General features: G+C 32.3%; 1 protein-coding gene across 2 annotated transcripts in view; it reads left to right on the plus strand.

Annotated features, from left to right (window-relative positions):
- The window catches only part of LOC111085577 (calcitonin gene-related peptide type 1 receptor-like), a 34418-nt gene extending 15238 nt beyond the window's left edge, over positions 1-19180 (plus strand). The window contains exons 5-15 of one of the 2 annotated variants that reach the window (XR_002610386.1): positions 4213-4338; positions 4633-4727; positions 6500-6591; positions 7352-7505; positions 9933-10083; positions 10842-10902; positions 11680-11746; positions 13318-13403; positions 13759-13892; positions 15558-15599; positions 17260-17336. Coding sequence is in view for 1 of the 2 variants with exons in the window: in XM_022384772.1 (XP_022240480.1) it covers positions 4213-4338; positions 4633-4727; positions 6500-6591; positions 7352-7505; positions 9933-10083; positions 10842-10902; positions 11680-11746; positions 13318-13403; positions 13754-13892; positions 15558-15599; positions 17260-17391 (1145 nt within the window). In the remaining variant the exon portion in view is untranslated. Of the gene's footprint in view, positions 1-4212; positions 4339-4632; positions 4728-6499; positions 6592-7351; positions 7506-9932; positions 10084-10841; positions 10903-11679; positions 11747-13317; positions 13404-13753; positions 13893-15557; positions 15600-17259 lie in introns of both variants that reach the window. The other variant, XM_022384772.1, reaches the window with a different exon arrangement.
- Positions 19181-21361: the final 2181 nt, after the last annotated feature.

Here is a 21361-nt window from a genome sequence, read left to right on the forward strand (position 1 = left end):
CACTGCTGGCCGACCAGCATGTGCCCTCCTTATATGTATCCCTCGATACACCCTTGGAGGCCATAGCCATCCGTGTTTCCTTGGGTCGTACCATCACTGTATGTTCTCTCTACCTGTCTCCTGGGGAGACTTATGATCAATCAGACCTTGATGCTTTTGTTGACCAGTTGCTTTCTCCCTTTTTACTTCTAGGAGGCTTTAATGAACACAACCCCCTCTGGGGTGGTGCTGGTAATGATGGGGGGTCGTTCCATAAAGCATATGCTCTCGGATCACAACCTTTCTCTCTTCAATACTGGAACATATACTTATTTTCATGCATCTAGTCAGTCTTTTACTCCCCTTGATCTCTCGATTTGCTCCCCTTCATTTTTCACTCGCTTTTCTTGGATGGTTAGTAGTGACCCATGGGGCAGTGATCATTTTTCGATCACTATGAGGGGGTTGGCCATGGTCGATGACACCCGACCCAAGTGCCATGGTGGAAGTTGGACCAGGCTGAGTGGCCATCTTTCACCTCTCTCTCTCCAGACTTGATCCTGCCTTTGTCTGTCTGCCATCAACAGGTGACTGTGTGATTGCAGGGACTGACCATATTGTCCAGGTAGTTGCTCATTTTATTCCTTAAACCTCAACACGTTTTCCATGGTATCCTCGTCCATGGTGGAGTTCTGACTGTCAGGAGGCATGGAAGTCTCAAAAACGGGCATTGGATACCTTCTGATGGTATTCCTCTCTTTCTAACCACATTGTTTATCAGTAGGCCTGTGCCCATGCTCAGCAGGTTCGACGTCAAAGCCAAAAGGAGTCTTGGATTAAGGTCACTACTAGCATCTCTTCTACCACCAGTTCCAAAACTGTATTGGACAAGATTTGGGAAGTCACTGGGAGGTATGCTTCCTATCCCATTTCCATCTTGCTCTCCAATGGCCAGGAAGTTACTGATGTCTAGAGCATTGCTGATGCTCTCGGCCACAGCTTTTCTCGTGCTTCTAGCACTTCTGTTTCTTCCCCTGTCTTCTTGACCATCAAGTCTTGGGCAGAGCAATCGCCTCTTTCCTTTTAGGCTGATCGTCTCTATGACTATAATTACCCCTTTACACTGATGAAACTGAAACTTGCTCTTCATCGATATGGTAGTACATTGGTTGGACCTGATGATGTTCATTATGAGATGCTGCGCCATCTCTCTCCTGCCTCTCTTGCTATTCTTCTGGTTATGTTTAACCAGATCTGTTTTTCCTGATGCTTGACGCCAAGCTATTGTCCTCCCTTTCTCTAAACCTGGGAAGGATCCCAAGATTCCTTCTGATTATTGTCCCATCGCTTTGACTAGCTGTCTTTGTAAGGTCCAGGAGAGGATGGTTAATACTCGTCTTGTTTGGTTCCTCGAATCGAACACGCTCCTCTCGTCCACCCAGTGTGGGTTCTGTCAACAGTGCTCCACCATGGACCATATGTTTCGACTTGAAACGTCAATCAGGGAAGCCTTTCTCAAGAGAGAACATCTTGTTTCTGTATTCTTTGATCTTGAGAAGGCTTATGGGTTGCATGGCCATTTACCATTTTTATTCAAAACTTTTTACTGACCAGGTGATTCCAAGTCCGTGTGGGTTCAACTCTTCCCGGTCTATTCCACAGGAACTTGGAGTCCCTCAGGGCTGTGTCTTGAGTCTCACACGTTTTAGTGTTAAAATTAATGCTATCACTGCTAATCTTCCTCTAACTGTTGCAAATGGGCTCTATGTCAACGACTTCCACATCTCGAGCATGGGGTTTATTGAGCAGCAGCTTCAGCCTGCCCTCAATCGCTTGTTGACGTGGATCACTGCAAACGGTCTTATATTTTCTTTTTCCAAAACTGTTTGCATGCATATTTGGCACCAACGTGATCTCAACCCAGATCCCAAGCTCTGTCTCGGCAATATAGTTATTTGTGTGGTCCCTGAGGCAAAGTTCTTGGGCTTATCTTTCACCAAAAGCTTACCTTCATTCCACACATCAAGCAGCTACGTATCAGGTGTGCAAGGGCTCTGAACATCCTCCATGTCCTCTCTTCCACCTCGTGGGGAGTGGATCAGTGTTCTATGCTCAGGATCTATCGTGCCCTGATTTGACTATGGGTCTTTGGTCTATGGTTCTGCCAGGACCTCGGCCTTGAATATGCTGGACCCCATTCACCATCTGAGACTTTGGTTCTGCACCGGGGCTTTTCAAATTTCTCCTTTTAGAGTTTGTATACTGATTCCTCTTTACCTCCATCGTTTGCAACTTTCTTTAGAATATGCTACCAAACTTCGATCCTTACCATGGCATCCAACCTGGGATTGTGTCTTTCTTCCTCTGTGGGCCGTGCTCTTTCAGAACAGATGGTCTGCAATTCTTCCCTTTGGCCTTCGCATCCAGGCACTACTGGCTCACTTGGGTCTGGCATTGGATGACATTGCTGTCCCCAATGATCAGCCCATTCCACCATGGCTTATTACCATCCCTTCCTTGAGTCATCTGAGGTAGGCAGATACTCCCGATTGGAAGTACCATCTTCTTTTTGCTAAACATCTTTCAAACCATTCTTCTCTTCCTATTTACACGGATGGTTCGAAATTGGGTGTCTCTGTAAGCTCTGCCATGGTTTACTGTGGCTCCATAGTTGCTCACAGGATCCTCTCTACAGTTTCTGTGTTCACTGCTGAGTTGTATTCTATTTCTCTTGCCCTGGATCATGTAAAAGCTATGCAGTACAATGATTGTACTATTTACACTGATTCTCTTAACTCTCTACTGGCCCTGGAATCGCATCACGCTAGTTCTCATTCTATTCTCGTCGATATTCAACAACGACTGGCCCATTTTTCTCTATCTTCTGTTTCCATCCAGTTTTTCTGGATACCTGCCCACGTCGGTATTCACGGGAACGAGCTCGATGATACTGCAGCTAAGTCCGCCTGCTCTGATGCCATCACGGCCGTGCCTGTCCCGTACATGAACTACGGTCCTGTCTTCAAGGCACGGCTTCGTGCCAGTTGGCAGTCGACTTGGGATGAGCAACGTCATAACAAGCTTTTTCAGGTCAAACCCTCTGTTTGTCTTTGGCCATCTTGCTTCCGTAAGGATCGGAAGGAGGAAGTTGTCCTGGCAAGGCTACGCATTGGTCACAGTTTTTAACCCATCGTTTTCTGTTATCTGGTATTGATCCACCAATGTGTAGTCATTGTGACGCTCAAGTCACAATAGCCCACATTTTACTGTCGAGCCGTCGTTACGACCGTAAGCGGCGGCACCATTTTAGACACGTGTTTTGTAAGAGTTTATCCCTGACGTTGGATAGTGTCATTGGCGATGGTGACACTGTCCGACTTGATTGTATTTTTAATTTTTACGCACTATTAGCCTTTTTAATTGTATATAAATCTTTTATCCAAATTTTGGACATATTTTGGTTTTAACTCGCTGTATTTTTATACTTTAAATTTTAATCTAATTTACTTTCACTTTTTTAACCGGTTGTTTGACGCAGATAGCCTCGTTGCTTTTCGCCATAAAACACCAAACAACCAAATAACCACAACGTTCTATTATTATAGAACTCACTCTAGTGACACAATCTTCTATTGTTATAGAACCTACTCTAGTGACACAATGTTCTATTGTTACAGAACCAAGTCTGGTGATACAATGTTCTATTCTTACAGAACCTACTCTGGTGATACAGTGTTCTATTGTTGCAGTACTAACTTTGGTGATACAATGTTCTATTCTTTCAGAACCAATTCTGGTGACGCAATGTTCTATTCTTACAGTACTAACTTTGGCGATACAACGTTCTAATGTTACGAAACCAAATCTAGTGATACAATCTTCTATTGTTATAGAACCTACTCTTGTGACACAATGTTCTACGGTTACAATACTAACTTTGGTGATACAATATTCTATTGTTAAAGAACCAACTCTGATGACACAATGTTCTATTGTTATAAAACCAAATGTTGAGTCACAATGATCTATTGTTATAAAACCAAATGTTGAGTCACAATGTTCTATTGCGAAATATATCTTAACTAGCGCATAGCCCGTCAAAATTGACGGGGCAAGTACTACCACTCCCACCCTATAGTATACCCCAACCTCACATATCATTGCTAACTGAAATAAATAAATTTTGTTTTATCTTATTTCTACTTGTGTCAGGAAATATAATTGTTGTTCTAGATTCTTCCTTTTGTCCGAGAACGTGGGATGGTTGGCTTTGCTGGCCGGATACACAGGCAGGCGTTCTTGCGAAACAGCCTTGTCCTAGCCATATTTATTGGACTGGTAATCCTCCGAGCTGTCCAAGTAAGATACAAAAATCAGTTCTTTCTAGTACTGAATAAAGGAATGTAAAAACATTTTATTTAAAGATAAATCAAGAAGTAAAATAATTGATCTTCTAAACTAGGTGTTTGAAATAGTTAATTATTGAACAATTAGAAGAATTGGATAACACTCAAAAAATAAAACTGAAGTTCCAGAAATGTATATTTATTTTCAATTTAATTTGAAATAATATTGGTTTATTACCCGTTTGTTAGTTTCATCTCTTATGAGTTTGCAGTTTAAATAACGTTTAAACACCTTCTCCTATTGCAGGATACGCAGAAAAAAAGTGTTTGCTAAACAACACGTGGTTTCAGAAGTTTCCAGGAAAAGAATGGACTGAATATAATAAATGTGGTATATTGAAGGTAAATTTAGAACATTTTCACTCTCAGCTATAACAAACATTAGACTGTTATTAATCATTACCAGCTCTAATACTTTTTAAAACTTGACAGAACATTGGATATAAAAATAGCTGATGAAATCATCCTTGAAGCTTCTTTCTACCAAAATCAATAAAAGTAATTTTCAAGAAAACAATTATTCACCATAAAGCCTATAGCCTTCAAAGTTAAATATTAATTTTAGTATTAGCCCCAGAATATTATATTTCAGTATGGAAGTACATTATGCTAATATAAAACTAAATTGGCCAACACGAATTTATAAACATAATGAAGTGGTTGATTTTTGCCACGAAGAAAAACATTTTATTGTGCTTATAAATCGTTGTTTGCCAATTTATTATCAGAATGTAATACTTAACGGAAGAACCCTTAATATATTGATCAAAACTTCTAAAATTTCTTAATACGTAAATAAAAACAGTAGGAGATTGCTTTACAACTCTTTATTACTACGCAAGAAACGAAATAGAGAAATTCCTACTTAGAATGTTTCTTAATTCATATTTCTTTAGATGACGTCATAAGCTGAAGTTGAAAAACTGTCAAACGAATTTCTGTGTATGCTAGTTTATCAAAGTTGAATGAATATTTCGTGTCTTGAATTAGCAAGACATTTTGGTTTATAATATATATTTTTTACAAAAGTTTTGTGAACATATGTAGTTTCGTTTTTGTGAAGTATACACAACATATTTGGAAAAAATTAAACTATGTTAAAGGAAATTTGAATTAAATCGTTATGATCAAATTATTTAAGCAATTATCGTTTTGATAATAGTGACTGATGATTGAAAGTGCTGGGTATTAAGAGTTCTTACTAAGGTACTACTGCATAACCATATCTAGTCTTACATTTTTTAAAAATATTTTCGAAATATAGGTTTCATCAGCAACCTCGTATACTACACACAGATACCATGTAAAAAGCAATGTTTCATATTATCTATATTATACTTTTTCGAAAATTTATTTAACCTCTAGTTACACACAAGTATGAAATTTTAGGGCGGAAGAATTGGCTCATAATATTTGCTTTACATATTAACTTTATTATGTATGAATTGTCTTTTATTTAACATAATTCAAATTAATGTGTAATTTGACATAACTACTCAAAAATAACATTATTTTAATTCTGAAGGCTTGAAATTGTATTATATTACGTTGACTCTCTTAACTTATCTGGTACCGTTATGGGTTTAATCATATTTAATTATTTTCTTATGTTTTGTGTACAAACTATCTTCACAGTCATAAAATAATATACATGTTTTGAGCAACGATCGTCATAGGTGTAAAGGTGGTTTAGTAGTCACTTAAAATACTCATTTTTAAACCTGTAGGATTTTTGGAGATTTTGAAGTTTTATATGCATAATGTCGTATTTGTAAGACGTATATTAAAAACAAAACTTATCAACACCTATCATCTGATTCTCTTGAACAGAAACTCATAGTCTCTGCGTCTGGAGTTAAAATATTCAATTTTTTTAACTTCATTCATAAATATCTCATTTGTATAAACAGTTTTTGGCTATCAAGTAAGGATATTAAAATAAACATCTCCTGCATCATTTGTATAAACAGTTTTTGGCTATCAAGTAAGGATATTAAAATAAACATCTCCTGCATCATTTGTATAAACAGTTTTTTGGCTATCAAGTAAGAATATTAAAATAAACATCTTCTGCATTAACAATTTTATTGCTTGTTTTTGTTTTCGTTCGAAAGATGGTTAAAGAACGAACATACTTCCTCATCGGCTCTTTCGTCGTTTCTGTGATTGCCTTGATTCCAGCTATTATCATCTTTTTTGTCTACAGGTAAGTAAACATTTTAAATATTTGTATCCTTAAATAAGAAGTGGACATGACTACTGGCTACCGTGTTCAAACTGTGTTCAAATATGCGCTCCAGTTTAGGACCATGGGTACGTTATAAAAGTATAAGTTAAATCCCCCTATTCGGTCAGATAAAAATAGCCCAATAGCTGCCGGTGGTGCTGTTGGCCAACCTGGTTTCTCTCTAGTTTATCACCTCAAAAATACGAACATCTGTGCTTTTGTTTAGCTTTTAGTGGAAATTCTGAAACCCTTAAGTAACTGTTTGAAAATTTGTATTACTGTCTAACCTTTGTTTTATGTGAATTTTGAAGAAGATAGTGAGGCCTTTTATGTATCTTTAATTATTAAGTAGACCTACGCTTAGTACCCAGATAACTTGAAGTACTTGACATTTTATAGTTACTATTATGCTATCAGATTTTAAAATTTCTCTTTGGATGTGTTTATATTATATATATATATGTATAATATGTTCATTTTGTCATAAGATGAAAACAAATGAATTAATAGACCTATATATATTGTACTTTGCAATTAGAGCTTCAGTTGTGTTTATACTTTAAGTTAAACAAAACAAAAACAGCATGCAATGGATCTTGTTCCAGAGAAATATTTCATTCAAAGTTGAGTGTTATTCAACATAACCTAACTGACCTAAGTAGTGGGTCAATATATTAATACTGATTTTTTTTTTATAATTCTTATCAATTGTCTGTTTGTTAATATGTTTTTATTACAGACAATTTCACCTACCAAAGTATATTATGCACAAGAACTTGTTTACCTCATTATTATTGAATGCTGTGGTCGTCATTGTTTTCAACTCCGTTTTTAAGCTCCAAGAATTACGTGTAAACAGTGAAACCGACGACTCTGTACTAAACCAAAATGGCGTAAGATCATTTTTCGTTTTCTCTCTTTCTTTTAGAAGTGACAAATTCATGCAATTAAGGTATAACTTCTGGAATAAACATCGTGGTTGCACACTGTATTTCTCTGTAGTAGGACGCAACGCTAGATAGCTTACTGATAACACACAAATATTTCGCAATTTTCAGAAGCTTTAACTAAAAAACAGTTATTAGCACATAAAAGAATTTATCGTAAATATTTATATTACACTTGCGCTTGCTGTCAAAGCTATACTTCGAACTTAGTTCAAGTAATCTAACTAGTATCCCAATCAGTTTTTCAGAAGGAAATATAAGTTATCGTATTAAATCACGCAATCACTATATAAAAACATATATCCTTTTCAAACTAAATGCGATTTCAATTATTCCAAAAAAACTACTATTTAAAAAATAGTTTAGTTTCCATATACTATCTAAAGGTAATCAAAAATTATTCGAGTTTCGTAATCCTTGTTTGTATGGTTATGTTGTAACTGTGTAATAACGAAATGCCAAAGATTACTTTAACTGTTTAAAGTACTTTAATGCATTTATGGCTGCTTTTTCTTTTTTGCTGATGATATAACTGATTATCTTAAATAGGTTAATAAAGACCGTGAATGTAACGTTATATAATGAAACTCTATAAGTGTTTTCTGTAACATATATGTAGTAATAAAATAATATATTTTTGTTCACTTTTGATAATGTATATTCGTGTGATTTCGAATAAAGCAAATTAAAGAATGTTCCATAACTTAGCTGTTTGACTTCCGTGAGAACCCATTCTTAAACCTAAAATTGTGTTTCTCAAAGATTAACTTCGAAGGGAGCCTATTCTTAAACCGAAAATTGTGTTTTTCAAAGATTAACACGCATGACTTCGAAGGGAGCCCATTCTTAAACCGAAAATAGTGTTTCTCAAATATCAATACGTACGACTTCGAAGGGAGCCCATTCTAAAATCATAAGTTGGGTTTCTCAAAGATTAAATACGACTATGTAAGCAGTACTAACTACCGTTAGACTAAAAATATTCAACATTTGAATATAATGATGATTTTTGTCATCTTCTCCCAGTTAAATATTGCAATAATGTTTAGACACTAAATTTATGAAATTATAGTTTATTATGATTTTTAAAACACAATAACCGAAACCCACATTCCCAAAAAAACACCCTCAAATAAACATTGTTTAGAATAGATGACTCACAAATACAACATTAAAATGAATCTGATTTTATCTGGCTGAAGTTTTTAGATTATATAACAGAAACAACTTTCAGTAAATCTACCTGAACCATTAATATTAAAAACCGGAAATACGGAATAATGAACAGCATTTTTATTAAACGTATTGTTTAACAACACCAGTAGGTCTCCCTTAGGACAGTGGTAAGTATATGGACTTACGACACTAAAATTAGGGGTTTGATTCCCCTCGGTGGACACAGCAGATAGCCCAATGTGGCTTTAATATATATAAAATATACAACAGCAGTTTAAATGCACACGTGTAAAAAAAACATTCGTTATACTTCAAATATATAGCAATAAAATACACTTTTTAAATTGAAATCTAATTTTCTTGCTAATTAAGATAGAGTGTGACATTGTAACTCCAGAGAGGGGGCGGCCTATTAAAGAATATAGCCCAGTTTCTTACTTATTCAGTATCTTTTATGAGTTATAATTAGTGTTTTTCATTTATTTTTCTCATTTACTAAGTAATACTGTATTTAACTATATGTGGAATACCCGTCATTAGAAATAACGTTATGCTAATGAGATTCGACAGAGTAGAAAGTACAATTTTAAATTGCTATTGGTTCTTTAATTTCTTCTTGCTTAACATGTCATAATATTTTCTAAGTTTGTTTAACCAGTTACGATATATACAATTAAAGAATATTTTTGTATTGTAAGACTTTATTAATCAATTAACACGGTATTCACGTCAATTAATACATTAGCAAGTGGTCAGCGAAAGGTATCCACTAGATAATGTTAGTCTGGAGTGTAAAAATTTCTTTTCCTTTTCTTTAAAACTGGATTTATTAAATTAATTTTTGTTTTGAGTTGTTATCCATACCTTGTTTGTGAGTGTGTGTCCAGAAAAGCCCGAAATGCCAAACTATTTTTAATGTATCGTAGTTAAAAATAATATTTTTCTGGGAATTTAATGTTTGATAAATATTCAATTGTTTGCATGTTTTTAGCTCTAATCATATTCTTCACTTTTCTGTAATTATATTTTTATGTTACCCTTTTGTTTACTCTGTTTTATAACATAAGTATGTTGTATTTTCTGTTTTACATAATTGTAGTTTCTTTGTGGTTTACTAAGGAAGAAATTGATTCTGATAAATCCCTAACCTGATAGTCAACAGCTTAAACCAATTAAAAAAGAACTTTGTCATTCTAGAGTGGCTGTAAGATACTTCTGATCTTAACTAAGTACTTCAGAATGACGACATATATGTGGATGTTCTGTGAAGGTTTTTATCTTCATAAACTAATTGTAGCTGCCTTCGCTAAACAGACGAACATGATTGTATTCTATGTCACTGGATGGGGTAAGTTATTTAAAACATGTAATAATAATAACGCATAAAAATTTAAAGCCATTTGTTTGCGTACACATTTTATGAAGTCCTTAAATATATATAAGAACTTTGCAAAATTATAGTTCTTATGCATAATACATCAAATAATTTGTATCAACATACATTCAATTGTGTTTCTTCTCTTTATTTTCGTATTATTACTTGAACGAAAAAAAAAAGCTTTAAAGTACTGTGTAGACCAAAATATAGCTTTTACGTTATTTTGACCCTAAACATGTGTATATAAGTTCTGATAACTGAATGTTTTTAGCAAAGGCTAAATAACGTGGATCGAGTATCAACTAATATAACTCACACATCTCCATACTGATCTGTAGCAGTGACACATGTTTAGGCCAAAACAAGATGAGTTTTGGTCGGTATTCTGATGGTAAAGTGTATATAATTATTTTAGTTGAGAAACACACTGAGCATTGGAATTCAATTAATGAAAAAAATCACAGCAAAGGAATGTAGCATGTCTGACACACAGCACACTGGAAACTTAATGTAGTAGATTTTAAGAGATCAGATGTTGTTGCAAGTTGCGTAAACATATGGTTACTTACAAATCTATATATCTAGTGGTCCATGAGAAACACACACGTTTTAAAAAAAAGTGTTTTATTAATTCGTGCAGTCTTTATGCTGCTATTTTTTTTCTCCAAGCGTACACAGCAAACGTATTTCTTAACTTACATTAATATCGTTATTTATTTTGTTTGCAGTATCTCCAGCACTTATAGTGGGTATTTACGGCATTTTACGGAAAATATTAAAGGACGAGAGGTAAGAAAATAAAAATAAGTTATCCGGAAATGCTTATGAATTATTGAATAGTTAATCTAATCAAGAATATGAAAACTATATATCACACCCTTGTACTTATGCCTTTCATCAAAATATTTTTAAATATCATCTGGTATATATATGTTGTTCTCCCAGTGCTTTATTAAAATATTTAAATATGGTCAGAAAATTAGTTTTTTAAAATTCTCTTTGCATCTAAGGTCTAAGCAAAATGAAAATTCCTACCTTATAATTGTTTGTTATATTTTGTTGTTGTGACACATGCCATCATTACAATTTATTTGTATAAACATGGTAGTCGTGTTCTAATTTTATTGTAATAATAAATCTATAATACCGTAATAAAGTTGTAGTTTTGTAAGAGTAAAATACAATGAAGGAACCATTTTGTCCGTTGTGAAAATAGCTACATTAACTCAGAAAAAGTAAGATGACACAACTGATATAAATAATTCCAAGGAAAAGAAATTATGACAAAGCTTTTAAAACTTGTTCCACGAAAGAGAAAATGTACAAAAATGATAAGAGAAAAAGGAAATGGAGTCAGTTCTAGTCTCTTACAGGTATATTAGAGATTTTTATATTTGAAATAATATCATGATGTAGTAGCAGTTGTTTGTAATTTCGTATTTTTAAATGTGGTTTAAATGTTAATTAAAATACTTAAAAAGTAAAACAAAGTTAATTAAGATAGTGTTTTTTTCTTTTGTTGTTTTTATATCTTTGTTTTTGTAAGTTCACTGATTCATCCTCAAGGTGCTGGTCCCAGTCTCTGGAGCCCTATGAGTGGATATTGACTGCACCAAATTTATTGAGCTTAGTGGTAAGTATGGAAAGCACATAATGCTGCAGTTAATGTTTTATTAAATTATTTGTGATTTTCCTTGTTTGTCATTAACTGGTTACCTATTCTGGGGTTGGTGTAGAATTTTGATGACTCTAATATTTCAAATAAAAGTTTCTTTAGTGAAAACTTATATCCACCTTGAAAAAGTTCGTGTACCTTTTAGTGTGTGTAACCGGTCCATAAGTAAGGGACAAACTTATATTCACCTTGAAAAAGTTCGTGTACCTTTTAGTGTGTGTAACCGGTCCTTAAGTAAGGGACAAACTTATATTCACCTTGAAAAAGTTCATGTCCCTTCTAATACATGTTTAACTGGTTCGTAAGTAAGTGACAAACTGATATCCACCTTAAACAAGCTCTTTTAGCTTTTTGTGCGTGTAACTGGTTCATAAATAAGAAACTTGGTGTCAAAATAGAGTACTTTCAAAGAGATCAATATATTTCATATTGCGACATTTTACTGATTGAAGTTTTATTTTTATGTTTGTACTAATGCTTACCGATATTCATAGATGGAGCACAATCTCTATTTAGATAATGTTTAACTTAGGTGAAAAGCTCCTCGGTGGTTCATGGGTAAGTTTTAGGGCTTATAACGCTAAATATCGAGTTTCTATACCTATGGTAGGTAGATAGTCCAATGTGTTGTTTTGTATTTAACAACAAAACAGTAAGTTGGAAAACGTCGTTAATGAACAAAGAAATCATAATACATTGAATACGTTGTGGAAATAAAACAGAACCCGCATTTTTGATGTAATCGTAACATATCTCCAAATTGTTAATTCCAACTCTCTCAGTTACCAACACGTTTCAATAAATACAATATATTAATATTTATATGTATTCACACACAAATGCTCATTAATTTCTAGATTAGAACAATAGACATTAACCAAACGATTATTTGTCTTCTCGCTCCAAGCCTAAACTTTTTTCGTTTCAAAGAGTTCCTAATGGATAACATACTGAATGTGACTTCTGTTACCAACGTTTAATAAATTATATGCGGGTAAACTTTCACAAAGGAACCCTCACTATCACACTTTCAAGTTGTTTTTAAATATAATTGCTACAAAGCTCTAAAAGAAATGTAGTTTTGTTTTTAAATGTATGAATTACTAATGAGATTGATTTGGCATTTAAATCAAGGAATGACGGATAACTTAATCACTTCTGTAGAAATGTTTATATAAATAATTGTTTCAGTGCGTTCTGTTCACAGTAAAACCAAGATACAGGCTTGTATATACATATTTTCTTAAATGTAAAATGAAATCAATTAAATCTCCTAACGGTATGATTTCGAATTTATGAGTAGTTCTCACCAAACGACCATGATAACGCACTAATAAAATACACAGATTTAAAAATTTTAAGGTAAAGGTTTAGCTTCCCATCTGTTATATATCTATAACGATTATTTAAATTAGTATTCAAGTCTTCAATAAATAATACAAGTTTATGTATCTTTTACCACATGTAAAAAGGTAATTTATCAAAGTTGGAAGCATATTTAAGTTTAATAAAACTACACTTAATTGCAGTTTAACCTGTTGTTCCTGTGTAATATCATCAGAGTGTTGGTTATGAAAATGAGAGCAGTTCAGACCAATGAGCTTAACCAGTACAGGTAATTACATAGATCATTCTTTACATGATTAAATATACAGACAGACAGAAATATAAGTAGGTAATATTTTTACAATATTAAAAGTAATATAAATGTTATCTATTATACCAATGAAGTATACCTGTTTTTGTTTTTTAATATTTTCTTGCTTAATTTTGTCTAACATAAAATGGCAAATATTACACAATAGATCGATTAGAAATATTTAGCCCTAAATACAGTTACGAAGTTCATCACATATGTTGGTATTTTACAGAATTGCTCCAAGGTAATCTAAGATACTTCAGGACAGCTGTGGAACAGTAGTTTAGTTTTACAAAATTGTTTTAACTCAAACTAAAATGTTTCAGGACAGCTGTGAAAGCAACGATGGCACTATTTCCACTATTTGGCGTTCATCTGTTCTTGGTGAGTTTTACACCTCAGTCGATGGAGTGTGAAGCTCTAAATATTTACTACTATTTCCAGCACAGCATCGACGGTTTACAGGCAAGTATGGAATTAAACGTAATTACAATGAGCATATCAATTATTTACAAAAAATCTTCGTATGTTCAATGGTGTTTCTCATTTGAACTAAAAAAGTAAGAAAATGTGAAAATAATATAAAAAATAAAAACGTATATGACAAAAATGTAAATATAAGCGTGTAAAGAAATGTCCACAGTTTGACTTGTTAGATGAAAAAGATACAATTGTAACAAACAATAGAATATTAATATGAATTCCTCAAGATTCCATAGATGTACTAAAATGCGGCAATAGTAAATGTAAACTCTTTAAATTTTGCTTTGCTTGGTTTTGATTTACAATTTTTTGTAATATTTTAGTTCAGAATTACAATTTTATCAAAACTAATTTCCATATAATTCTGAATTTTTCTGAAGTAACAAAAACAACGAGCTAATTTTTGTTTTTTTAGGTCATCTAATGAGTTGAAATATCTGGAACTGTGTGCCACGACATAATATTAGTTATTTTTTTAAACTGCATATATCTGTTGATTCCACAATAACAGTTCAACATGTGTTTCCAGAGTATATAATAAACTCGGTTCACATTACGTTATTAACCAACAGAGATGTCTTACAACTACAACTACCTAAGAAATGTATAATTAATTGAAACATACTCTAGTTTAGCTTTCCCTATAAATATATTTTTTGCTCATAATGTTTTGGTATTATATTTTGCAAGGCTATAATTAACATCAATGTAGTTTTCTTATTTCCTAAATGTTACCACTTTTTCATATTTCAAATAATCTGACCCTTTACCTGGGTGAAATATGATGTAACTTTAGCAGTCTATAAACATCTTGGTGAAAGGCATAGTATTTGTCAAGTTAGAGTTATAAATGTTCAAACATCATAATATCAGCAACTGTTAACTACATAATCAAAATATCATTATTATCATGAAAGATATTGTCAGACCAAGAAGATGGCACAAAATTAGTTTATATATATATATATATATATAGTGGGTACAGCATCGATGGCTTATTGTGTAGCTTTGTGCTCAGCAAAAAAAGAAACTTTTACATTTTCACTTTTTATTAAAAACAACAACAAGTTACAAGTTTAACACAAACATTATTCGTAAGTCTATAATTTGAGGTATTTTATGGTTTTGCTGATAAGTATAAGTTAGAAACGTTACTAGAAGGAAATAAAAGTTTTGAGACAGTTTGGCTGGGTAACGAAAAAAACTTTATTATCAATGTACGACGTTTCGATTTTGTCATTCTCAGGTACAAGTAATTCACAGAGATACGTGAGTATATATATGTAGTATAGAACAAATATTTCTTTTATTTTACGTTTATTGATGTTAGGTTCTTTGTACAATGTTTTGTATGGATATACTGTGGCTTTTTGAGTTTCAATGGTAGTAAACATGGGAGGATTTTTTATTATGTTCAGTGAATCTGGTTTCCAGTTTTTCTACCTCTTTCTCCGATGTAAAATTCTGGACATCGTTATTTTTCTGAAAATAATGACTAAGCAATCTTTTAAATAAAATATAAGAAAATCAGTATTTAGCACAAATAATATTTTCTATACCTGCTGATACTTATACTTACATTACTCATGTTATTGTTTTGAAAACGATTACTCTTGCTTAAATTAAATATGACTTTTTTTTTTCTAGGGGTTTCTAGTGGCTTTAATATTTTGCTACCTAAACAGAGAGGTAATTTCATACTTATTATCAAATTTATGTTGCTTGTTTCTATTTTTAAGATCAGTAAGGAAAACATAGAAATTTAAGTTTGTTATTGCTAGCCTTATTGATAAACAATTGTTAAGAAATTTCATTGTTGATTCTGTATGTACAGACTTTTGTGTTCCAGAGGCTAATATTATAATTTATCTAGCTTTATTCATTGTCCCTTAGTACTTGTGAAAATAAAAAATTATCAGGATAAATCTATTTAATCTACCAAAAAAACTTTATCTTATTTCGTTATTTACGCCGTACTTCATACTAAAATGTACCTAGTATGTAAATCTACTAAGGAAAGACAACATGATACAGCATGATTAAAAACATAAAACTTTATCGACCAAACATATGCTAATCTAAATATTTTTAATAAATGTAGTATGACGTTTCTTGCTTTATGGTAAACGTATTCAATATAAAGATATCAAGTTGTATATTTTAGTTTGATATAAAACGGTGAAACCTACAGGTACACAAAGATTTCAGTCAGTTTTATTTTACCCCTTAGATCAATCAACGGCGAAAGACACAGAGATTTCCAGATACATTTTTGTAATTCAGTGGAGTTGAAACATTTTATAGGCTTTTAGACGATGCTCTTTAAGCTTCGAGCCTGCGTCCTCATGACAACACCAATCACTTTCTGTAGTTTTGAACGATTAATTGATTCAGTTTTAATTTTGACTATTTCATGCTATTTTGGAGATGTGACTAATTAGAAAGTCGAATCTCTCGAGAATATGCTCTGGCGCCAAAAATGCATTACTGGAAAAAATAAAATAAAATATTGATTAACCTTAAGAGATGATAACTTTTTTCGTCTACCATTTATACTCATATTTTTCCGACATTTGCTCACTTTAACATACGGGTGCATTATTACTTTTATCCCGTCGAATTTTCCTACAACTCACAGTTGCAGAAAGGTCAACTATGATTACACCGCTGCGGTGTTCAAATCCCCCTCAAGATTAACGGAGACCCGAATGTACCGATCAAGATCCTCTATTACCCCCAATTATCTACATAGCTACCCAAAGAGAGGATCGGACCCAAAAGCAAACGCCGGGATTCAAAGGGGAGGGCAGAAACACAAATTCCTATCCCAGATTCGGGCTCAGCGACCCTAAAACCCTACTACTAGATCCTATCATACTTGGGTGACAATCCTAGTGCGTTTTAGTTCCCCTTGGTACCGTCTTGATAAGGAAACTCGCCATACAGATAAAGGACACCTTCGAAGTTTCGTGTTGCTAAAGCTCCAAAACTGTGGCAGGAGTTTACAGGCAATCAAACTCACAAACACATAACATGCATTAATATATATAATACCTTAATATTAACACAGGTCATAGCATTTATGTTAAGTATCCATTTCAGTTACATAATAATATGTCCTCCAGTTTTCACAACGGCAAATCTGAAGGCTTATAACGCTAAACACAGAGTTTGGATATTGGTAGTGGGCCCAGCACAGATAGCCCATTGCTTGTGCTTAACTATAAACAAACAAACATAGTAATAATAATAATAATATATTAATATATATACATAAAGAAAGCATATTCAGTTTGTTGCCCAGATGTTCTTACATATAACAAAGTAACGTGACTTGTGTGTTTTGCAGGTTTTGGATGCACTCACAAAATCCTACATACGGTATAAAAAGCGCCAACAAACTCCTGGTCATACGGCTATTTCCACGAAGAGGTCTAAGTTATCGATGTCAACTCATGTATCTTACGTTCAGTCACAGTAGCAGATGGTGGACATAGCAACAAGCTAGCCTCTCGTTTATAACAAACTGACATTTCAAATTCTTATAGTTGGCCAAAATATTTGTTTTAAACATTATAACTCGAACAATATATTTCAAGTTATTGTTATATGATAATATATAGCAAACAATCTTCATGTGTTTGGGTTAATTACAACTTTCCCAAAATTTATTTATTTATTGATTTGAACAAAAACACTGTCCCACAGCCTTTATTAAAGTAATTGTTTCGTATTATATTTATTGTGTGTTATTAGACAGTTACATTCAGGAAATGTTTCGAAGAAACACTGATGTAAACGTTATATGGTTGTGACACTATAACCACTGACGCAAAACAGTTTTGTTTTGAAAAGAATGTTTATATAAATATCTGAAAAAATAACATATATTTAATAACCAAGTTCGCTATTTTACATAATAAGTAATTGAATGGATAAATAGATGGCATCAAAATCCATTTCAACAAAATGATTTCATTTAATTGATGAAAAAGTGGGGATGACGAAGACAGTGTTGATAAATATCAACAAATATATATTTAAAATCGCTGCAAAATAGATTGTTTAATACTAAACTATTTTACTGTATTCTTTTTATAAAGAATCATAACTCATTTTATTAAAGAAAAAAGATTCAAAGTAAAGTAAGAAATTGATATAAAAACAGCTTCAGTACAGAAACAGTTATCCAACTGGTTAAAGTGTACGAGTAAGAACAGCTGAAACATAAAAGCTCAATAGAAACTCGGGATAGGTATTTCAACTTCTGGTCCTCACATGCAATAGAAAAAAATTGTTGTTGTTGTTTTTTTTATAAATTAAACACAAATGCCCATAAAGGCTCAATTGAAAGAAACTAGGGGATAAGCATTCGAACTTCCGGTCCCAATATGCAATATAAAAATATTAGCAAACAATATCCGTTTGTTTGTTGTTGTTTTTTATAAATTGTGTTTCGATTATTATGCCTAATAGTTTTACAACAACATGATGTTGAAACTGATAATTTATCAAAATGATATACTACTGTCTAACTGCTTGATCTAGTTCCATTGTTTAGATTATAAAAATAGTCACGTTTCATCCATGTTGGTACTTTTCATGTGCTTGGTAATATCACACAACTGTTTTGAACACCTTTTTTCACTAAAATTTTATTTTTATAATTTCACAACATTTATTAGCAACTCAAGTCGGGAACGCTCTTCGAAACAAAGTATTACTGAAATGCTATTAAATGGGATTCTACTGTTAAAACTTATATTAGCCTGCTTTTGGTATTTTCTGTCTTATTACAGCACGAAATACTTACCAAACTGCTTTACTATAGACGATGATGGGTTGCTTCTCAGTTACGCCTGTTGTGTAGTTTTCTTAAATACTATTTTAGCAATTCAATATGGAAGTTTGGGGGGGGGGATGTTACGCATTTGTAAATTTATCACTTAGTAAGAAGATGAATTTCAAAGAATGCTTTAGCCAATTGCTTTATTTATATCAATTTTTTTCAAATATTAAATGCCGTTGATTCTTGATTTACATTATTTTTAATAAGTAGAAATTACAAATATTTGTCAATGTTCTTCTTCCTGTCGTATAATCAATTGGGGCGTTTCATATGAAATGCTTTTCTCTGGTAGTTTCATCAAATAGAAATAAAAAATTGTACATTATCGAAATTTGAATAAAGAACTCTGAGATGTAAGAAATTTTTAGACTGACTTATTCGAACTGTCAAACATAAGTCATTTTAAAACAAGATGGGTTAACCAGAGCTAGATTATTTTCAAATTTTAATGAATTATCTTATAATTCGAAATCTATTTCAGCAGTTGAACATTTTATATTACAAAAGGTAAATATTTCACTTAAACAATAGTGTGCTAGTTATATAACAATCAAGGTACGTTTGTGTGAAAAAAAAATTTTAATCACACCAGATTAAGTTTCAAGAGGACTACTAATAAATGCTCATTATTTTTTTCCAAAATGAAAAATGTAGAAATGTTGCACAAATATTTCTATTATAATATAATTACTGTACTATCAGAATCATGAAGGTGATGTTAGTTATTGTGTTAGAACACTTTTTTTACTTTCTTAATTTTATACACATCTAAGAATGCTACACCTCTTACATATTTTATGTTGTCAGAAAAGTTTTACACATTTTATAAAATGTTTAAAGGTTTGATATGGTAATGCTGGTATTATTTATATCTTTCTATAAAAATTGGCAATTGATTTACTTTAACTGGCATTTAATCAACCTCATTATATTATTTTCCATAATATATTTGTTCATTTTTGTATATCTTTTACTTGATGTTATCGGAAATTGGATGATTTTACCTACTTAACGCGAATTATTTGTGTTTGCGTTTGATACAATGTATACTAGAAGTTTTTAACTATCTTTGGGTTTGTTGTCAATTTTTTCATTTTTTGCCTTCTGATAATTTAAGAAATGTTCTTTTTATTATCGCACGTTTCAGTTCTCCATCTTCTTCAAAAGTCTCATCACTACAATGCTGTAAAAGTAAAAACGTTGGGCTATAAAAAACATTTCTGATGACTGTTTATATGTCAAGAAATAGTAGATAAAATTGACTCTATAAGTTACACGTCTTATCAATCTCCAAATCTCAACTTCTTATATGTTGGAGCCCCCAGTGGCACAGCGGTATATCTGTCGAGTTACAACGCTAGAAACTGGGTTTCGATTCCTCTGGTAGGCAGGGCACAGATAGTCCATTGAGTAGCTTTGTGCTTAACTTCAAACTTATATGTTTGAAATATCAATTGGATCAGACATTCAATATAAAATATTATTTAAATGTCATTCAAAAATGCATTTTTAATATTATCAGATTTATTTTCATTTTCTGCAACAATTATTAATATAGTTAGATGATAGCACAGGCTTAAGAATAAAAACTAATCGCAACAATTAACTAGAATCAAAATGGAATAAAGACAGAATTTTGTATTTTCAACTGATGAGTGGCCAAAACCAATTTAACAACATAATTTGTAAAAAAAGGAGGAAAACAGTTTTACACCTTTAAAAATACTCAGTTCTGATCTCTTACCAGAAGGCTTTGCATGAGTAAACTAAACCTATATTTTACCAAGAAGATCTTTAGAAATTAAGTAACTCAATCCACAGACACATGAAAAAAAAGTGATAATGTATTTTGGAAGTTTGAAAGTGCTGGAAAGCGAGATGAAAACTCAAAATTGCCTTATACTTAAGATGTTACTATGACACGACTTCAGAAATTCAGAATTTCTTTACTGTGAAAACATAGTCTTAATTAGCAAGTCATTTAGAAAACTCATTCATAAGAAAAGAATTATATTGAGATGTTTCTACCAAGAAAACTAGGAGCATAAACCAAGTGAAAGAATTATAATTCTGTCCAAATGTAATAAAAGACCCATATATAAATACAGAAAAAAATCGTTTTACATTTTACCTTAGCTTGTAGTAAACTTGATATCCATTATAAAATAATATATATTGTTTTCTCCAGAAATTATTCAGGGTAATGTTCTCAATCGCTGTTTTATTTTTTTGGTTTGACGTGGCCTAATGGAGGTTATAAAGATTTTGCATGTGAAAATTGAAAATTTTCTGATGCATAAAAGTATTTTTAATCTTAAAATGGAAATTACTTTCCATGTTGGATAGTCAACATGCGAAAAGAAATAAAAGAATGAGAAAAACATTACTTAAAAAATCTGATATTTTGCGTACAAAAGTCTTGTAATGTTTATTGATAGCACAGGCCTACGAATTTCAACTTCACAAAAGTTGTTTTGCTTTTCATAACGGATTTTCTATCACGTAAGAATTTTTTTACAAATCGGGAAGAAAATAAAACTATTACTAAAACTATTAATTATATCGTTTACCACAATGAACATTTTTTATTATATGTTTGTTA

This window comes from Limulus polyphemus, unplaced genomic scaffold (genome assembly GCF_000517525.1).
Source record: "Limulus polyphemus unplaced genomic scaffold, Limulus_polyphemus-2.1.2 Scaffold480, whole genome shotgun sequence".
In the NCBI taxonomy this organism is placed as follows: domain Eukaryota; kingdom Metazoa; phylum Arthropoda; class Merostomata; order Xiphosura; family Limulidae; genus Limulus; species Limulus polyphemus.